The sequence below is a fragment of the Ostrea edulis genome, chromosome 7 (assembly GCF_947568905.1).
Source record: "Ostrea edulis chromosome 7, xbOstEdul1.1, whole genome shotgun sequence".
NCBI classification, from domain to species: Eukaryota; Metazoa; Mollusca; class Bivalvia; order Ostreida; family Ostreidae; genus Ostrea; species Ostrea edulis.
Genome location: NC_079170.1, coordinates 51,144,199 through 51,165,589, shown reverse-complemented (window position 1 = coordinate 51,165,589; position 21,391 = coordinate 51,144,199). Strand labels below are relative to the sequence as shown.

General features: G+C 34.2%; 2 protein-coding genes across 2 annotated transcripts in view; one reads left to right on the top strand and one right to left on the bottom strand.

Annotated features, from left to right (window-relative positions):
• LOC125654685 (centrosomal protein of 41 kDa-like) overlaps window positions 1-16,045 on the bottom strand; it is a 21,754-nt gene extending 5,709 nt beyond the window's left edge. The window contains exons 1-6 of the mRNA XM_056145746.1: window positions 15,938-16,045; window positions 15,750-15,813; window positions 11,139-11,186; window positions 2,118-2,179; window positions 1,876-1,927; window positions 79-223 (exon numbers count right to left, since the gene is read on the bottom strand). Coding sequence (XP_056001721.1) covers window positions 79-223; window positions 1,876-1,927; window positions 2,118-2,179; window positions 11,139-11,186; window positions 15,750-15,813; window positions 15,938-15,976 — 410 coding nt within the window. The 5' untranslated portion in view covers window positions 15,977-16,045. The remainder of the gene's footprint in view (window positions 1-78; window positions 224-1,875; window positions 1,928-2,117; window positions 2,180-11,138; window positions 11,187-15,749; window positions 15,814-15,937) is intronic.
• Window positions 16,046-16,069: 24 nt separating this feature from the next.
• LOC125654687 (mesoderm-specific transcript homolog protein-like) overlaps window positions 16,070-21,391 on the top strand; it is a 13,357-nt gene continuing 8,035 nt past the window's right edge. Inside the window, exons 1-7 of the mRNA XM_048884710.2 lie at window positions 16,070-16,269; window positions 16,908-17,080; window positions 17,360-17,439; window positions 18,079-18,156; window positions 19,850-19,980; window positions 20,576-20,631; window positions 20,857-20,897. Coding sequence (XP_048740667.1) covers window positions 16,936-17,080; window positions 17,360-17,439; window positions 18,079-18,156; window positions 19,850-19,980; window positions 20,576-20,631; window positions 20,857-20,897 — 531 coding nt within the window. The 5' untranslated portion in view covers window positions 16,070-16,269; window positions 16,908-16,935. The remainder of the gene's footprint in view (window positions 16,270-16,907; window positions 17,081-17,359; window positions 17,440-18,078; window positions 18,157-19,849; window positions 19,981-20,575; window positions 20,632-20,856; window positions 20,898-21,391) is intronic.

Here is a 21,391-nt window from a genome sequence, read left to right as displayed (position 1 = left end):
GCTATTCACAAATCTAACTATACTAAACTATTCTAAAGCAGGTTAGGAGTACTGTCAGCAGTGAGTTTTTGATTTTACCCTTGCAGTGTTGACCTGGCCCCTGTTCTAAGCCCTTCCCCGTGGTCACCCTCTGTGACGGCCGGTGAGGGGCCAGGACTTCCTCTTTGTATGTGCTGAACTTCCAAATCCGCAGTGTCAGGGCGTTCAGTGTAGTCTCCATTTCCTGTCCATAAATGATCAATAATTTAGAATACAACCTTAAGGTATTCAATGTATAATGACCATATTTCATATGTAATAAAGACTGCACTGTTTTACTAGGAAGGAAAGATTAAATTAAAATAATTTAAAACGTATCTATCAAATTGAATACACCCATACTCAAAAATGTTGTCAAGGGCAATAACTCCTATGCTGGTATTTCCACTATAGTATGTCTATTAAATACAATGATTTCCCTAATATTCACAATTGAATTATACAAATTTAAAAATTAGCAAATAAAAAATTTGTCATTTTAACAAGTTTTTATCTATTTTTATCTATTCTTATTTTTCTGTTTTATCGAAATGTGTGATTTTTCTGATGTTGACCTATACTTCTGTTTTTGTTGTTTGACCGCTTAAAAAAGGTGGCAACATACACATTTTCTTTGTTTATTAATAAAATTAAACTACAGAGTGGAAATTAATAGTTTTTCACTTTCTACCATTGATATTTATAAGTCACTTGAGGGTGGAGCTACCTCAAGATTTCTGGATAATCATTTTACAACATATTGAGGTGAGGTAGTTTTAAAATAAATAAAATCATAAATTTCATGTTAAGTGTGGCTGCATGCACATCAAACAAAGCATGGGTTAACACACAACAATATTCTTGTTGAGAGAGGATGAGAGAGAAATATACATCTCCAATTTGGCCACATTTCAACAGTATTTGCAAAGAGGCCACAATTGTAACATTAAGTCAAAATCGTGTATTTCAAAACTACGACACATGGATAAATAGGAAATATTACCAAACCATAAAATCACAAAACATAAAATTTAACGAGACAGACTTGGAATCTAACATTTTATTAGATTACATTCACCACTGAAATGTGCATCTTCCAACAAATAAAATGAAGAAAAAGTGAGCAAGCTCACATACCCCACAATCCAACATTGCTTGACAATGCCTCACATAATGAAATTGGTAATGCTCTGCATTACTGCAAGAACAGGACAGACGGGCTTGAAATTCTAAGTTCAAAAGGGGCATAACTCCCAGAAAAATTAATGAATCAGAATTTCCTGGGAATATGCACATCTACACAGTGTGTCCTTCTTAATTGCAAAGTTTCACGAAATTCTGTTGCGTGATCTCAGAGGAGTTGTGCTGACAAAAACAGGACAGACAGGCTCGAAATTCTAAGTTTCAAAAGGGGCATAACTCCCAGAAAAATTAATGAATCAGAATTTCCTGGGAATATGCACATCTGTACAGTGTGTCCTTAATCACAATAAAGTTTCATGAAATTCTGTTGAGTGATCTCAGAGGAGTTGCACTGAAAAAACAGGACAGACGGGCTCGAAATTCTAAGTTAAAAAGGGGCATACCTCCTAGCAAAATTAATGAATCAGAATTTCCTGGAAATATGCCTATCTACACAGTATGTCCTTATTAACTACACAGTTTCAAGAAATTCTGTTGAGTGGTCTCAGGGGAGTTGCCCTGACAAGAAAGGGACTGACGGGTCAAAAACTCCGCAACTCATTGTGTGGGGTATAAGGCAGATTTCATTTTACAAAGGAATTATTTATGACCACTTTAGTCTAGTGATCCAGCAAATTCATGTCTTGACAAAAAAAATTTTTTGAAAGTTTTTACCCATCATCGACTGGGTGCTGTTCCTAGCATCATATTCTGCTACTTGTACAATCTGGAAAATAAAAGTTTAATAAATCAAATTCACAATAGTTCATTAGCAAAGACTGAAAAAAAATTTCATTTATGTCACATTTTTGTTTTTTACCACCAGTTTATAAAATTTGCAAGTTGATACAGTATTAACAATTTTTCTCTAAGTACATTAATTACACAATAGTAACTTACAACAAACTCAGACTTACAAGTTGCACAAAAGTTGTGATTTTCATTCGTTTGAACACTTCATCTACCTTATACCTGTAATCTACAATAGACAAACACAAACAGTATTATAATCTCTTTGTAAAACAGTCACTACTAAATGTTTCTGGTCAGAAGTTCACACAATGTCATTTCCAAACGACAAGATACGACGCAGACCTAATTTGGACACAATTAAGACATATACAGCCTTCTTAAGTTCAATTCTTTTATGTACCAAAACCTTGAATATCCTTAAATATATCTACAAAACATTCCAAACAATTTCTTTAAGAATAAAGAAATCTCAAAGGTTAAGCATTTTCATTTTGTGATTAAAAATATCCTTTTAAGAGTTGTTTTTTATTTCATACACTTTGTGAACAATTATGATATTCTTACCACCGACAGATTATACATAACAGTTAAACAGTACTGTAATCATATGAATTTGTTCATAATATTGCAGAAAGGAATATATGATAAGAAAATATGCACAATTTTCATCAAAATTGCAAATACCTGCCAAAAATCTAACTTCTTACAATAACCAACATATTTCTAAAAATTAGCATAACCATACAAAAAGATATAGTTTATCCCCACCTCCACCACCACTTTCCCACAATTCCCTACACCTTCGCCACCACATCATGAAGTGATGGTTGATCAATTAGTGGACAGGATGGAGTGAGGATCACTTCACAGATATCTACCTCCATCATTAATTAACTAACATATTGCTCAATCTAAGTTTCTAAGTTTGTATATGGCAAAGATTGTGAAGTTTAACCAATAAAAAATATCCAAGCATTATTGTAGGAAGGATTGGTGGAGATTGAATTGGTAGTGGTATATAGTGGAATGCATGTGCACTGCCTATATCAAAATGAGGGTTAAAATATTCGGATTAACTGATTACTGTACATAATTTCTGATTTTCAAAGCACTGCGACTGTGGGCCTTAATTTGCTCACAAGTTCTCATTTCATAATACCTTTTTCTGCAGAAAATTTACAAAATTATTATGATGTCAACATGACATCACAATGCTGGAACACCAATTACATTTACATTACATATGCAAATCTAACCAATTATGCTCAAGAAAGCTTCAAGGCTGTTGCATATTAATGACTCATAAGGATGCAGGACAGTTTGTAATTTGTATGCATATTTCTGATTTAAACATCATATGCAAGTATAAAACATTCAGTGATCCTTTTTAGACAATAATTGTGCTGTACACACAAAACAAGCATGCAAGCAAATTTCCATTATGTGTTAGAAGGCAAGTTATGTAAACTTGTCTACATACTTGTTTCATGTAACAACATGATGAACACCCCAAAAATAATCATAAAATGCTTAGATAATATAGCATTTCACAATTCCATCTCTTTAAAACAACATGACTCTTCATTGAATAAACTTTCCCAAAGCAACTAAACTTTATCTCACATGAAGATTTCACAAATAATTTGCCAGGCTGTATCGATACTATCCTCTCTTTCAAAACTTCATTAAAGGGGGGTGGCCCTAACATTTTGGATGAATCCCCTGAAACTCTTCATCTGATGACAATTTGTGTTCAGATTTAGTTGAAAATGCTTGAATGAATTGTAGAAGACATCAAAATTGTAGAAAATGAACAAGTACATATATGCAGCATGAGTGGAGATAGAGGACATTGACCAGCAGAGTTCACTGAGACTCTCTTCTGCCCTGTTTGTTTTGGCAGAGAAAAATATTTCAGAAAACATTCTTGCTTCATGATTCAATACAATTCAACCATGAGTATATCAACCAGCAGCCCTTCAGTTACCTTAGAACAGCCTGACTATACTTTGAAGTTCAAGTCGTAAAACTAACACGTCAGTCTAAGCTGAGCTTGGAGAGTTTATATTTTTCTATTAGGATATGTTGGACACTCAATAATTCAAAGCACTGAATAATGACAACTTAAAATCAATACATCACAAGTGAAAACGCTATAGAATATTCATAAATCAATATAGTCCCCCACCGTTCCAAGAAATTATCAAGCTTTTTTTTTTTTTTTTAATAAAATACAACTCCCACAAGTATATCATGAATTTTTTGATGAATACACGAAACAGCTCACCAAGAATTATGTGGACCCCAAAATGTTCAAATCTATGTACTTCTATTGTTAATATCAATACATCAACAGAAAAGCTTTTATCACATGTTGCAAATTTAGTTTAAATCAATATAGTTTTCTTTAAATCAATAAACATTAAAGAAATTCATTAAAAGATATGAACTCCCAGAGCCCTAACTCTAGCCAACATAGGTATGCTTACATAATATTGTTTTTGATGTAAAGGAAGAATTAGAGGAATATGAATCTTATTTTTCGTGTTACATAATTTAAGTGAAATTTTGAAGGTTTATGGGGTACGAGGGTAAATAACTGTCCCGAAAAGTGGTAGACAATGTAATAATAATTTTCGAAATATCAATTAAATCCAAAAGATTTTTTAAATGAGAAAACTTTTACTTATGCTAAAAAAATGTAAAATTTAAAATAAGCAATAAAAGAGATGTCACTGAATAAAGAGAGATCTATTTGCATTATTGGTGCATGTGCAAAAATAAAGAGATATTTTCTTTGTACCACTCAATAAGATGAAAGCAAAAAAGTTTCAAATTGAATAAATCGCATTCAAATTTATATCAATGGAATCAGTAATGTTTTCTGCCTAATATACTGGTTTTACAATCGCAGGACGTCATAAATGGTCGAGGAGTGATGTCATTTTTAAATGTACCGGTAATGAAATTTGTGTTATATGGTGACATCAACAGCATTCCTGGCACACGAGAAATCATAAAATATTGTGTAGATCCCCAAATCTCTTAAATGGCACAAGAGATTTGTGGAGGGAATGACATCAGAACCGAAGATAAAAAGACCAAAAAAGAAACTAACAACAGCGAAATCCTGAAGGTGAAGAACGTCATGGATGGAGATGAAGTTTGTAAGCCGACAGCTGTGAACATGTGTTTTATGTCATTACAAAAAGATATATTGATATGAAACTTTGTACAAAAACCCCACAAAATGATGCTTTTAATTTACAAGAGAAAATCAATAATTATGAGTTATTAACATTGTCTATGACTTTTTTAGACAACCCTCGCATAAGTCTCTAGCTTTTTCAAATTTTGTTTTTAAAATCTTGTGTACATTGATTCTTTTTTCAGTAAATTTTTTTCAATAATTGATCAAATCTAAATATTTTTAAAAAAAAAAAAAAAAAAAAAAAATAAAAACATGCTTTCAGTGATTGAATACTCTGAAAGTGAGGAAAACTAAATAAATATGGAATTCAAATACTGTGGAATCATTAGAATTCGTGGTGGCTCAATTTTCGTGGAATTCGTGGGTACCCCTCACCCACGAATTTACATCCTCAACGAATAAAGACAACTATTATTTTTTTAGAGTTATCTTTCTTACAAATATATAAATCCACAAAATTAAGTCCCCAGGAACCCGTAAAAATTCAGCAATCCACGAAAATTGGCCCCCACGAATTTCTATGTTTCTACAGTACACATAAAATTATAACATGCAAAGTCCAGAGTGTAAAATATCATCACAACTCACTAAATTGACCTTTAAGATAAATGTAAAACCAAATCCATTTTATACATTCAAACACTCTGTTCATTTTGGAAGAAATTCTGTAAACATTGGTAATGGAATCAGTCTATTCCTACCTTTTTCAGCATCCTTTATAATATCATACAATTGTAGACGCTTTTCCTTGAATAATTTCGGCCTCAAGGGGGGCATACGAGGCGAAAAAATACTGGAATTATAATCAGCAGGGTTTCCTTTCTTTGGCATTTTGAAGAAAAAATGTCTCGCATAAAAACAAAATGTTGCTCTCCTAATTACAGTGTAATTAATCCTAGATTATCACATAGCCCTGTATCACAAAATGTCTATCTCCATTTCATTACGGTAATATTACTCCAAACTTTCCAGAAAAACATCAATATATCTACAAATTATTTATTTAGTTAACCTATTATACACACGAGTATCCATTAAAGTTTAATTGAAACATGCAGACGTCAATTTCCAGATGTCAATATTGTTACCAGGGTGGAGTTTTCAACCAATAGCAGGAGCCGACATTTCCATTTCCACTATATAAAAGATTTTTCCAGAGCAAACATTTAAAAGACATTCAAACACCCAGCCTAATGTTAAGATATAAACCCCTAATCTACTGTTTGGTATTGTCAAATAAAATTCAGCTTTATATCGCCAGTTAATTCTGGCCACCTCCGCACTAGATACCCCTGAAACATTTGATTAAAGGAGTAGATATTTTACATAACACACTTGGAATAAGGTTTAATTTAAGATCAATGCTGTTAATCAGCTGTGAATGGTACTAAGAGGATATTCGTCATAATAACTTCCAACCTTAAATACAACCCAGATTATTCAGATTAAAAAAAAACCTTGTAATTCCAGAAGAATAAATTTACACTGCATGTCCATTAAAGTTTTCTTTTTATAACAGCTCAACATAATACATTTTCATTTCACAATCATTTAGCATGAACAAAAGGAACTTTCAATTCCTTCACTGAAATCAGGACACATGTATATTTTTAATGTTCAGTTATATCAAAATGTATAAACATTTCAAAGGCAATTTACAAATAAAAATTCTACATAATCTATATGTCACAGCATCAATAATAATAATTATATATATATATATATATAAAGCACAGAAAATTTCACTTTATCTGGATACCCACTTCCGCCCCTACCCGGGGTTGAACTCACGACCTGCGGAACCAAATCTCCTAGCAGCATGTGACCAGCGCACTAGACCGCTCGACCATCTAGGCAAGTCAAAAAACTTGCTTTCAATGACGATGGAATATATATAATATATATATAGTCGACATTACCAAAACAATTTTCATGATGTATGCTTGATGAAAAAAAAACCTAACATCTAAATATTTAGGGGGAAAAATTGAGAGCTTATTAGATCTATTAAATTACCGGTATGCAACTGCTCCAAACTGATAATATTGAAATTTCCATGTAAAATTCATGGGATATAAACACATCTTCAATAGCATCAATGTACAAAATGTGCTCTACAGTGGCCCTATATGCATGAAAAACACAACCTAACGCCCCAGGATTGTTCTTTTGAAATAGGCTCCTTTCTTATGTCCATTCTTCAAAATATAAATTCCATACTTATACTCTTATTTAGATACAACAAATTGAATGAATAATTTTTCCTTTTCCTAGGCTGATAAAGCACAGTTGAGACTGCAGATAATTAAATCTTATCTCAAAAATAATGTTTAACATTTAAGTATGTGCGATTCATGAAAACTTAACAATTTATGAAATAAAGAGGTGCTGCTGTAATCACGTTAGGTTTGCTGAAAATTTGGTGCCTGGCTTGTAGAAAAATTACCAGCCCAAAAGACTGCTGCTTAAAGAGTTTATGTAAAATTGTTTGTTGTACTAGAACATATGGAATATCTACAGGTATGTCTAACAAAAAAATCAGAATGAATGAATTTTCAAAGTCTAAAGGCCATAACTCTGCTGAAATTATACTAAAAATTCAACTGCAAGTCACATTGATATACAACTAGGCCAAAATAGAATATATGTGTGTTTCTAGTTTCCCAACCCTACCTATTTTTTCGCTGCCAACCTTTAAGATTTTTTTGACAATATATATTATGAATAAAATAAAAATCTGCAATTTTCAAACTCGTACTTTTTTTTTCTTAAATTTATGATCGAGTTTCTAAGAATTACATTTTGAATACATGTACTATTGATCTTGAAAATGTTTGAAAAGTAATTGTAATGTTATAGATATGTAATCAAAGTGTATCAAAAACTAAGATTTAAAATAAACTGTTTCAGTAGAATAAAACATTTTACCTACCCTACCTAATTTTTTGGGGAGTGAAATAGGAAACACACATATATTTCGGCTCTACATGAAAACAATAAGCTAACTTTCTGCAAGAAACACAGCAAAATGAGTCTCAAAAAATGTCAATTCCATGAATTTATACAAATATCACACGCAATAAATATACATGTAATTGGAACTAGAAGGGAGAAAATGCAATGGACCAGGCCAGGATTTGAACCTGCATGGGGCCCCTGAATCTCTAGTCAGGTGCTCTACCAACCAATAATCTCATCAGTGGTAATCAAACCCTATCATATAAATTTTTTTCTCCCTACCTGTTAACATTTGGTGCCATAGAATAACCCTTGAAACTGGCAGGCAAAATGCCTTCGAGGAGATAAAGATCCTGGGTTAATGTCTTCTTCTTGTGAAAACATTTAATTATAAAAGATGGAAGAATGTGGCAGTCAGACAGGTTTGATCACAGGTGGTGAGATAGCTCAGTTAGTAGAGCACCTGACTAGAGATTCAGGGGGCCTGGGTTCAAATCCCAGTCTTGTCTGTTGCATCCTCTCCCTTCCTGTTATATAATATCAAATTAAACCACACTTCATAATTTTGAAATGAATATATTCTGATAGATAGGCATTGTGAAATGAATTTTTGATATGCATTATGAAATGAAATTTCATAATTTCTATGATTGTTGTGATGTATAATTTATGCATTAAGAAATGAATTTTTGTTATTTTTTTTCCTGATGCATGGTGGATTTTATTTTGATGTATGTATGTATGAAATACGCTATGATTAATATGATGTATGTACATTATACAATTTTCTTATGCATGGTATGTATTTTGAAATGCATCACTATTATTATTATGTATGCATTATAAGACATGAAAAAAAAAAAATGAATTTTTTTCTGATCTTTCTGATGTTTGATATGCATTATGATTGTTATGATGTATGTTTGCATTATGAAATAAGTATTTTAAATAAAAGATAAAAAAAAAAAAAATTAAACCACACATCTGAATTCCTATGCATGCAATTGACCATGTTTACAGTAAATGTATCATCAAAAAGAACTGAGCAAGAATGACTCCTTTACCATGTAATGTTTATTAGGTGCATGTATGGCGAAATTCACAAAGACATAAAACTGACCCTTCTGCTTCCTTATCAGTTATCAGTGAAGATAGGAACAGAATTCAACAAGGAGGGGTATGGTAATGATACCTAAGAAAGGGCTAGGACAAGATATCAATATATCAATAAAATAGATCTAAAGTATTCACGAAAAATGCATGGATACAATTTAGTTTTGAGCTATGTGAATACTTCTGCCAATCAGACTATTTACTATAAAAGATGACAATTAATCTATTGACACCAAAACAGCAGATTATAGAGTACAAAATCTGCTAACCTTTATCATTAAGGCTACATGATAACAAAGTATTGTCCAGACATAAAAGAGATCGATGATGGAAATCACACCACCAGTAACCTACTTCTACAGATCTATCTCCATTAAAGCACTTGGCTGCATATCCCACTTCTGACATCCTTTAACAGGCATTTTTTAATAGGCATTTTATAACTAATGTTGCACTATACTAGGCCATACACCAAGCTTTGGATGGGGATTGTCTTTTAGGCTGGAGATATAAACTTTTGATGGTTCTCCCCAATACCACGAAATCAAGCAACAGGATAACCACATTGTTTGTACTCTATTTCAATTAAATATCGCTGTTCCTGAACTATGGTCTATTTCATGTCTATGAATGTTTGTATGCTTATCCTAAAGAAACGGCCTGAAAATGAAACAAACCAACATACTAGATATCATGGACATCACAAGAGGACCCCACTTTGTGGCATTATTTAAAGGAGACTCATTGTCATCTGTAACCCATTGATGCAAGTTCATGTATAAATTTTCAATTCAATAGCTGCAGGTATAGACAACAAGAGGTCCATGGGCTACATCACTCACCCGAGTCATCTTGGCAAATATTTAAAGATTTTTCCCTATATATTCACATGTAAAACTTTGATCCCTATTGGGACCCCAGGGGCCATGATTTTTACAAACTTTAATCTGCACTATGTCAGAAAGCTTTCATGTATTAATGTAAACTTCTATGGTCTAATGCTTCTTGAAAAGAAATTTTTTAAAGATTTTCTCTATATACTTGTATGTAAACATTTGATCCCCTATTGTGGCCCCATCCTACCCCCCCCCCCCCCCCCCCCCTCAAACTTGAATCTGCACTATGTCAGGAAGCTTTCATATAATTTTGTACTTTCCTGGCCCAGTGGTTCTTGAGAAGAAAATTTTATAAAATTTTCCCTATATATTTGTATGTAAACTTTGATCCCCTATTGTGGCCCCATCTTACTCCTGGGGGTCATGATTTGAACAAACCATCTGCACTACGTCAGGAAACTTTCATGTAAATTTCTAATTTCCTGGCCCAATGGTTCTTGAGAAGAAGATTTTTAAAGATTTTTCCTATATATTTAAATGTAAAACTTTGATTCCCTATTTTGGCCCCATTAAACCTGCACTATGTCCGGAAGCTTTCATGTAAATTTACACTTTTCTATATAAATATGCATGTAAAACTTTGATCCCCTATTGTAGTCCCATCCTACCCCCGGGAGTCATGATTTTAACAAACTTGATTCTCCACTATAACAGGAAGTTTTATGTAAATTTCAGCTCTTCTGGCCCAGTGGTTCTTAAGATTTTTAAATGACCCCACCCTATTTTTGCATTTTTGTGATTATCTCCCTTTTGAAGGGGACATGGCCTTTCATTTGAACAAACTTGAAAGCCCTTTACCCAAAGATGCTTTGTGCCAAGTGTGGTTGAAATTGGCCCAGTGGTTCTGGAGAAGAAGTCAAAAATGTGAAAAGTATACAGACAGACAGACGACGACATACAACAGGCAATCAGAAAATGATCAATGCATAGACACAGGCTGATCACTATAGGATTCCCACCTTTATACAGGGCCCTAATTAGGTATTATACTAAATTTAAGTACTTACTTTTTTTAATGTCTTCTATTTTGTTCAAGTACTTTGTGACGCTGGAACCTATAATGTACAAAGTCGGATTTACTCAAGGTTCTACTGTCATCCTCCTATTACAATAGTACATGTACATGTTTTAGCAATATCAGTACTAGCTGCAATAATGTAGCCCTCTCTGATTTTTTTTTTTTTTTTTTTTTTAGGGAGAGGGCTACAACTCCTTAGGATCTCCATAATGGTGCAAATGCGGGAGTGATTCACTCCCGCAACATTTGCGCTCATTCTAAACATTTCCTGACTTTCTTTACGTAAATAAAATGATATTCTATGTTTCTTAGTCAATATATAAATTTACAACCTTCAACTTTAGATTTGTGAGGCTCTATTCTCCCGTTTTCAACAATTTCGATAAATTCCAATTCCTCGATTCATATTTGTGCGCCATGTTTGATGTACTGAAGTTTCAACTTCCGATTGTCAAGTCATTTGCATATGCCATATAAGGTAGTATTTACATCAATGGACAAGTATGGAGGCGAAAGCTATTTCGTCGGTATTGAAAAGGTTTGAATTAAATATCAAGTTAAAAACCGAACAGCAGAGTGTAAATTCTTTCTGCAACAATATGATTTTCCTTTCTTTGTCGAAGTGGCTCGAGTAACTACATTTTCGCGCTGATTGTCAATGTTTAGGCTTTCATTAGATCCACCTACGAGATCTCGCGATAACAAGCATGGCGGAGCAGACGAAGAATTTTGCATGCTGTACATTATATTTAATGAAAAACACCTTTATTAGACATGCCCGAGCACAAAGTTGGTACTCCTTTTGGTGTAAACAACATTTGGGACTAATACACAGAGTTTATTATCGGTTATTCATAAAAATTATTTTGCACCATTACGGAGATCCTATGGAATTGTAGCCCTATCCCGAAAACGTCAGAATAAAAAAAAAATTGGATAGGGCTACATTATTGCAGCTATATCAGTACCACATCTCACAAAGTTTAGAACTTGCTTCTGAAGTTTCACACTTTCCCAGTTCAAGGTAAGTGAGGAACTGCAACTTCTTCAATCTGAAAATTTCACAGATTACTTTTTTTTTTTAAGATTTGGGAGCTACACGCTGCTCTGCAGCCAGTTCCCTGTGTACCCCAAAACAAGATTTTATACTAGATTACACCAATTCGTGGATTTCATTGTTTTAACTAAAATAAAGAACAATGATTGAATGAAAACACATGGTTTTGATGTGTTCATGTTATCATGAGGCCATATTACTGTAACTCCATTTTTGCAACATATTACTACTATATTTATCTGTATTCTGTATTCATGCACTCATTGTTCATAACTGCAACATATTCATGAGGAAATGGCTATCATTACAATTTGTAGAAATATTAAAAACAAAAACACTGGAAATGTACATATATACATATAAAGCCATAGCATACTGCTACAATATGTAGAGAACCATAAAGGGTATACAGTCAACTCACTCACAAACCAGCTTCTACACACAGAGTCAACTTCTACACAAACCAGCTCCTACACATAGTCAACTTCTACACAAACCAGCTCCTACACACAGTCAACTCCTAAACCTAGAGTCAGCTTCTACATAAACTAACTCCTACACAAACCAGCTACTACACACAGTCAACTTCTACACAAACCAGCTCCTACACACAGAGTCAACCTCTACACAAACCAGCTCCTACACACAGTCAACTTCTACACAAACCAGCTCCTACACACAGTCAACTCACTCACAAACCAGCTCCTACACACAAGTCAACTTCTACACAAACCAGCTCCTACACACAGAGTCAACTTCTACACAAACCAGCTCCTACACACAGAGTCAACTTCTAAACCTAGAGTCAGCTTCTACACAAACTAACTCCTACACAAACCAGCTCCTACACACAGTCAACTTCTACACAAACCAGCTCCTACACACAGTCAACTCACTCACAAACCAGCTCCTACACACAAGTCAACTTCTACACAAACCAGCTCCTACACACAGTCAACTTCTACACAAACCAGCTCCTACACACAGTCAACTTCTACACAAACCAGCTCCTACACACAGAGTCAACTTCTACACAAACCAGCTCCTACACACAGAGTCAACTCCTAAACCTAGAGTCAGCTTCTACACAAACTAACTCCTACACAAACCAGCTCCTACATATAGTCAACTTCTACACAAACCAGCTCCTACACACAGTTAACTTCTACACAAACCAGCTCCTACACATAGAGACTAGAGTCAACTCCTAAACCTAGAGTCAGCTTCTACACAAACCAACTCCTACAAAGAGTTAATTCATACACAGCCCAACTTGTACACAAGAATGCATCTTTATTCTCTGTCAGATAATCAGAAAATTAAGAAATGAAAAATAACAGTAAGATAATTATGGTACTAACAATATAACTATTCCATTCTCATATGATGTCCTAAATTTTTGAAAGATCTTTATTTTGATTAAACTTCATGCACATTAGAAATATGTCGTTTGGAGGAAGTTTATTGACTGGGTATAACAAAAACTCTGGTAAACTATTTGATACCAGAAAGTTTATAGTTTCTATGATAATCAATTAATGTTGTAAAGGGCAATAACTCTTATGCTTGAATGTCTAGTATGTATGATTTTCCTGATATCCTTAATTAATGTATCTATATTCATAAAGTTGCAGTTTTTGAAAATGTTGACATTAAAATTTTGTAATTTTAACCTGTTTTTATGTATATTTTTATTATGCTGTTTAATGAAAATGTGCAATTATCTAATGTTGAGATATACTTCTGACATCTTTAAAAGGTGGCAACATTTACATGTTCTTTGGCTATTAAATCAAACTATGTCAAGTGGAAATTGATATAGTTTTTCTACTTTGAAGTTTGAACCATTAATATTTATAAGTCACATGATGATGGAACTACCTTAAATGTGAGGTGCAAATTATGTAAAATAATAAGCTATTAAGCCATACACATGTAATAGTGATTCTACTTAGAGGCAATGATATAAAATCAAAATGCGCACATTAGATGCAAATTTGTGAGAAAGAGCATTCTACTCAGTGAATGAGTAGAAGGTGACAGTCATGCATGTTTTAGGCGTTGATGTTACTTTTTCACAGTGTTTGTTATCCAGCGTAAACACTAAATTCATTTTTTTTTTTTTATAACTGATTTTTTTTGTTGATTTTGCACAAAAACATAATTTTTGTATACAAAAAGACCATTTAACTTGTACACAAACACCTGTAGAAAAGTTGATGCTTGAGGTCAGAGTACAAGTTTACATACACAAGTTGGTCTATGTACTACTTGATTCTCAAGATCTGTGTATGAGTTAACTCTATAGTTGATTCTGTGTGTATGAATTGGTATATGTACATTTGATCTTGAGGTCTAGAGTGGACTCTAGGTTTGTGTACAAGCTGACTGTGTACATACAAGTTGGTTCATGTACCAGTTGACTCTTGAGGTCTTTTTATGAGTTGACTCTGCATGTACAAGTTCATCTTTGTACGAGTCGACTCTGCGTGTACAAGTTCATCTTTGTACGAGTCAACTCTGCGCGTACAAGTTGATCTTTGTATGAGTCGACTCTGCGTGTACAAGTTGATCTTTGTAAGAGTCGACTCTGCGTGTACGAGTTGAACTTTGTAAGAGTTGACTTTTAAATTATCTGTATGAACTGACTGTATAAACAAACTGGTCTATGTATGAGTAGTTTGTGGTTGATTTGACTAACAACTGCACCAGACACTCCGAGGACTAGGGTATTACTAAGGCTAACAACATGGAGTAGCATTTCCATTAGAATCTGACAAGGGCAATTTCTTTAATGATAAGTTTTCTGAGATAAACAAACTCATTTTTTCCAGTAGCCCAACTGGTTTAAACAATGTAACTCTTAATTTAGCGGATATTTTAAAAAATATATTACATGACTGATCTTTTTAGTAGACTGCACATATTAATTTTACTAATCAATAAAACTAATTTTGAGAGATGTAAACATGACTGTCAATCATTCCACATTCTGAGGTAACCCCCTACACTTCAATAAAAGAAATAAATCCTCTCGCATTTATCAATTCCTGTCCTTGGTTTTATAAACTTTGACATTCATTAACTATAGACCCAACAGAGCTTGAACCGAGCTAATTTTTTCTTTTTCAACATATCCCTTAATGTTACACCTGTATTTTCTTTAAGTATATAGATTCTAAACTATCAGATCTGTTCCTTCATTGCAGGGGTTGACAGGTATACAGTATACTATAGATAAATGAAGAATCAATTCTATCCACCACTGAAATCCACCTGGCTTTTTCTGTTAAAACTTGGTTTTCTTGTTTGTTTTTTGGGGTGGGTGATGGGTTTTTTGTTGTTGTTGTTGTTTTTGGGGTTTTTTTTACATGAAGGAAAATGGTGAGTAATGTTATGAATGCTGAAATCAGTGTAAACTAAACCGGAGGAAATTCGGAAACCTAATGTTTTGATGATGTAAATCATCGGTCTAGACACATATAAAATAATTTCAAGGATAAAACGAATAATATAGTCTAATTTTCAAATCAGATAGCTAACCTGTATCAAGTGTGGACTTGATATGTGCATATTTTGGGTTTTCAGGTGTTTTCTTAGAAAGTGGCTGAAATGAAATAAAAAGAACCTTAGCATGTAAATTGTAAAAACTATTTGAAGCACATATTTAAAAAATGGTAATTCATATATGGAAGAAAACATCTTAGTCTTGTATGAATAGTTATACAAACATCAACTTTCTTAGGTTTGGCTGTGCTGACGGCTGACATCTTGAAAACTGTTTGCTTCCGTCACCCCGCGAGATTGGTGTCTGAGCTTGCGCCAACAAGTTCGCGGGATCTTTAAATCCGGTAAATTGCAGTATGGGATTTGTTGACATTGCGGAGGTGTGTCTCTTCGAGTCCTTCGTTATCATATCACCAATCACGTAACATGTTATGGTAATGGGGTGAATATATGTACCGACTAGTGTCACGGTGAAGGAGTCCTGTTTTGTTACTTTTTATCAATACCATTGCCGAGATTACCCCGTGCCGGATCTGCAGGAGTGGGTAATTATAAGGTACAGTGGAAAAAAAATCATATAAATTTATATTGTCTTGGCTGCATTTATAGGGGATATTTTCCTTTAGAGAATAACCTCATGCATTGGATAGATTGTATTTGAATATCAAGTTATCAAGGCAGCTAGTTGTACTCATTTTCAAATTCAACAACGTGGTACATGTAGGCCTAACTATATTCTAGTTCTCCTTACAGTTGTGTTGTTATTGTGGAGATGTGTTAATTATCATTGCACAGGTGATGATAAGGTAAAATAAACATCAATGAATCCCTTGGTACAGCAGCATATTTGAGGCTGTAGTAGAATTCAAACAATTAAGAATTTACTTTTGAGAAGAATTACTCCTCCATCTGTTCCCATGCAGTACACACACTGTTTACATTGATTATTTCACCCTTAGTAAGTGATGGAATTCCATTTGGTTTTTACTCTCTCAAGGGACACAATCTAATTAAAATAAGACTTCTTTATATATCCTCGCCGTATCATAGAGTATACGGCATGGATCTAAGAAGCCTGATTTTAATTATATTGTCAAGATATGGATCTGAACTGATGATATGAATTATACAGCATTATCCACTTGATCTCCCTGCATGTATATGTAATATTTTTGTTGCTATATTTTGAAACAGTTACGAGTCTGTGGAAGAGATAAGGAAGATGTGGCTGTACCTAGCTATCGGTGTGGGTATTCTGGCTGTTGTGTATATAAACATACCCCTCCCTCCCCTTACCCCCACCATGTTGGCTTGGAGAAATGGAGGCAACTTCTTCAAATTCGGAAACCACAACATCTTCTATAGAGGTTTGTCTTTGCACAGAACATATGTACGTACTAGTTTGTGTAACTAGGTATTAGAAATGAATGTCATTGCTAACATATGATTATCTTCACACAGAGTACATTCATTACTCAGTGAAAATCACTTATTATATACAATCCAAACTTTTTCCTTTATGAATTGAAATTGTATACATTCGATCAAGATAGAGAGTATATGTGTGTGTACATGGTGTATGCAAGTTTATATTTTTTTTTGTAACTCATCATACTTGGATGACAGCAGTGACATTTTAATTTTAGTGGAGAGAGGGAGTAACACAGTAGGCGGGGTTCTTCTGATTTTCCATGGATTCCCCACCTCAAGTCATGACTGGATCAAGGTTAGATTTACTTCTAAGATGGTGTGAAGTAGATTTGCAAACTAAGAGGAAACACTAAACTGTGATTACTGTCTTTCCCTCAAACACTGCAAAAAGTCATGTCCTGAATTCAATTCATATTGTGCTCTAAATGTAAGAAATTTAGTGTCTGTGTATTAGGTTAAATCACAGAGGTGCTCTGTATGTTGGGCTGTAGCATTGAGTATAGGGTTATATAGCTATAGTTTCTGTGCAGTGTTGGATATTGAGTGGGAGGGGGCGGGGTTGTAACTCTCCCTTAGGTTGAAGGTTTTTAACCACTGTGTATCACCGACATTGGATATTGCTACCAGTCGAAGGGGATTTAAGCTTGTGAAATCCATGGCCTGCTAAAGTTAATGATTAGGTAAAACAACATGTAGTAAGTTAATGTCATTTTGAAAAAATTCCATGTCACCAATGTGATCTAACCAGCAAAATATTTGAAAAAGTCATTGTATTTCAAAAAGGAAGAAGTTTAAAATGTAGCCAATCATTACACTGTCAAGTATTTTGAATATACATGCATGTCTATAAGATAATAAAAGAAGCTCGGTCACTCAGGTGAGCCGTGCAGACCATGGTCACCTACTGTTTACTCTGTGTCCATCCTACTTACAGGTGTTACCAGGCTTACAAAAACAGCACAGTCAAGTGATTCTCTTTGATATGATTGGTTATGGACTCAGTGATAAACCGGTAAGAACCAAAATAGCTAAATCTTGTATGGAAGCTTCATTTTATAATGATGATTCCAGTTTGTTCATACCATGGGATCAGGGGGTGACACAATTAGGGTTCAAGGTTTACATACTTAAAGTAATTGATAGTGAATTGTTCATCTTGCTAAATTTTATTTTTAAGAATTATGGGTAATATTTTTTCAATTTCAAACATTTAATGGTCAGATGGGTCAATTGTCAAACAAGTCAATTGTCAGACAGGGTCAATTTCCGGTAGCCAGATAACTTGGTTGGTAGGTCACCTGACTGGAGTTTCAGGGGACCTGGGTTCGAATCTTAGTCTGGTCCGTTGCTTTTTCTCCCCTCCTGTTTTATTTGGTGCCATAGACCAGCCTCTGCAACTGACAGGTGAAAATGCCTGGCAAGGGATAAAGATCCCGAGTTAATGTCTTCAATGTGTGAAGACATTTAAAAGGATGGGGGAATGTGGCAGTCAGATTGGTTCGATTACCGATAGCCAGATAGCACAGTTGGTAGAGCACCTGACTGGAGATTCAGCGGGCCCGGGTTTGAATCCCAGTCTGGTCCATTGCATTTTCTCCCTTACTGTTACATATGCAAGAATCTTCATCTATGGTGTAGATTCAAGTTTGTTCTCACACATGTGCACATCCTCACGTAGTATAGAATCACCCTTGGTACATAGTGTACATCACAATAGGGGTTTAAAGGTAGACATAAGACTACATAGGAATATGTAAGAACATTTCTTATTGATAAATTTCATGAACAACATGAATAGTTTAAATTTAGAATTTAGTCAAATTACTACACAAACAAGCAACCTCATGTAGTGTATAGATTGGATTATGGATATACTGGAAATTCATCAAATCGTTAAAAATATTCTAACAGACAAACTGGATGCATATACATGTATATATAAAATGAGCATGCATGTAGGAACCAATGTCTGGACCCTAGAGCATGTACATGGACTGCATTTAAGTCTTGAAAAATATTACAATGAGTTTGTACCTGTAGTAAGTATATAAATGTAGTATATATAGGAGAGAGGAGAAACTCTTTTGGCTGGACTGGGAATTGAACCTGGGAACCCTGCATTACTAGTCAGGTGTTCTAACCACTGAGCTATCAAGGCCGATATCCACGGTCCGTATAGGCCTAATTACTACATTCCTCCCTCCTTAATTTGTCTTCACCTTCAAAGACACACAACTCAGGTTTTTTCACCCCTGGCAGGACAACCTGCAGTGCAGGGGTGGTCAACGGCACCAAATGTGATATGTATAGGAGAGAGGAGAAAATCTGTAGCTGGACCGCTAATCAAACCCGGGACCCCTGCATTACTAGTCAGGTGCTCTAACCACTGAGCTATCCAGGCCAATATCCATGGTCCATATAGCCCTAATTACTACATACCAATATCAAGAAATTCATGATCACTTTCTGATCAGTTGTAGAACAGAAAACTGACACATTGTACAGGTCTTTTAGTGTTGGTTTTTCATTGTCTGGTACTCAGGTGACTTTTAAGGCCTATGGGGACTCTCATTCAGTTCATGTAGGTCAATTAAAGTCTCGTAACTTTTCTGTTCATATTCAATAGTTATTACATCTGTACAGTAGATCTAATTTTTTGGTAAATCAGTAAAAAAAATTACCTTGTTGTTGTCATTTCCTTTTAGTTTGACCATGACTACTCTATCATGGAACAAGCTGATATTGCAGAAGAATTATTGAAGAAACTGAAAATTACTCAAGTTCATTTCCTGTCACATGACTATGGAGACACAGTTGCCCTGGAAATGCTGGCAAGGTCATTTTCATCTCTTTATTTTACATTTGATTTGTCAAGATTTACAATTTTTAACATTTGTTCATTTAAAACTAATTCTATAATTGTACGAATTATATGAAGTTTTGGATTTGAGGAATCATCCATGTCCATCCCACTGTGTGTGTGTAAGGAGAGACATCAGGTGCAAATGTTGCGTATGGCCTTATGATATTTCATGACCCTAAACCAAAGTCATTTGTATAAAAAATGCACACAGACAAAAGTTCCAATGCAGAGATACTGATTAAAAGCTAAAGCACATACTAGGCACAAATGTTGGCTATGGCAAGGCGGGTTTTTTTCTTCTTCCATAATTAGTACCAAGGTCAATCAGTCAACATCAGGGGTTACTTGGGATTAATTTTTTTTATTTATTTATTTTCTGGGGGTAACTTTGCAATAGAGGAGCATTAGAAGCATTTATATTCTCAGCACAAATGTTTCTTATTAGAAACGGTGATTTTACGTATAACAACATTAACTTAGAAATTATTTAGAAATATATCATACCAATACATTCCTTGAAGGGGATGAATGTTGTGCTCCGTACTACTTAAGGAACTTTTGTTTTCAGATTCCATCAGAAAAGGACGGACCTGAAAATACTCTCACTTTGTTTAAGTAATGGAGGTAGGAATTTAAATGCAGATCAATGTTATCAAATTCATGTTGGCCATTATACAAGTATGTCCTCTAATGGAGTTTTTAGTGAAGGTACATGAACATGCCACTTATGATCTCATTAAAGAAAACTAGTATAGAATTACACAGAATAAAGGCCAGCATTATCATTTTTATGTTACACAAAAGCAGTTTTGAAAGCCAGAATTTAAATAAACTTTTATTGTATTTCAGGTATATTTCCAGAAACAAATTTCCCAAGACCAACTCAAAGAGTAATTAATTTATTTCTTTTTTAAGTTTAAAGCTTTGTACAGTAAGTGGGAATTTTGATAGGATGGGGATTTAGAGTGGAGTAGGGGATGGTGCTCAAAGTGTCAAATTGAAAATAAAACTAGTTTTAATCCATATCAAGGCTCTTTGGACAATTCAGTGATTAAGTCTCAAAACAAATCATTGGCAAGTTAAGGTAAATAACTTGAAGCACAAGTAAACATTTTTGCTGACCTGAACTACATGTATAAAACCTCAAGTGGACTTTGTTCTGATCAAAATCTGGCAGTTGTCTGTCTGTTGTATGTAAACTCACATTTTCATCTTCTGAAATACTAGGCCATTTTTGTCCAGATTTGTCATGCTGTATATAGCTACACAATTGAAGGCCGGGATCAAATTTTTTTCTAAATAAAGGACTGATGCTCCTTCCAATGGTAGAGAAATGGGATACGGTATAAGTAGGTGGTTGTTTACAAAATCTTATTGAAGAACC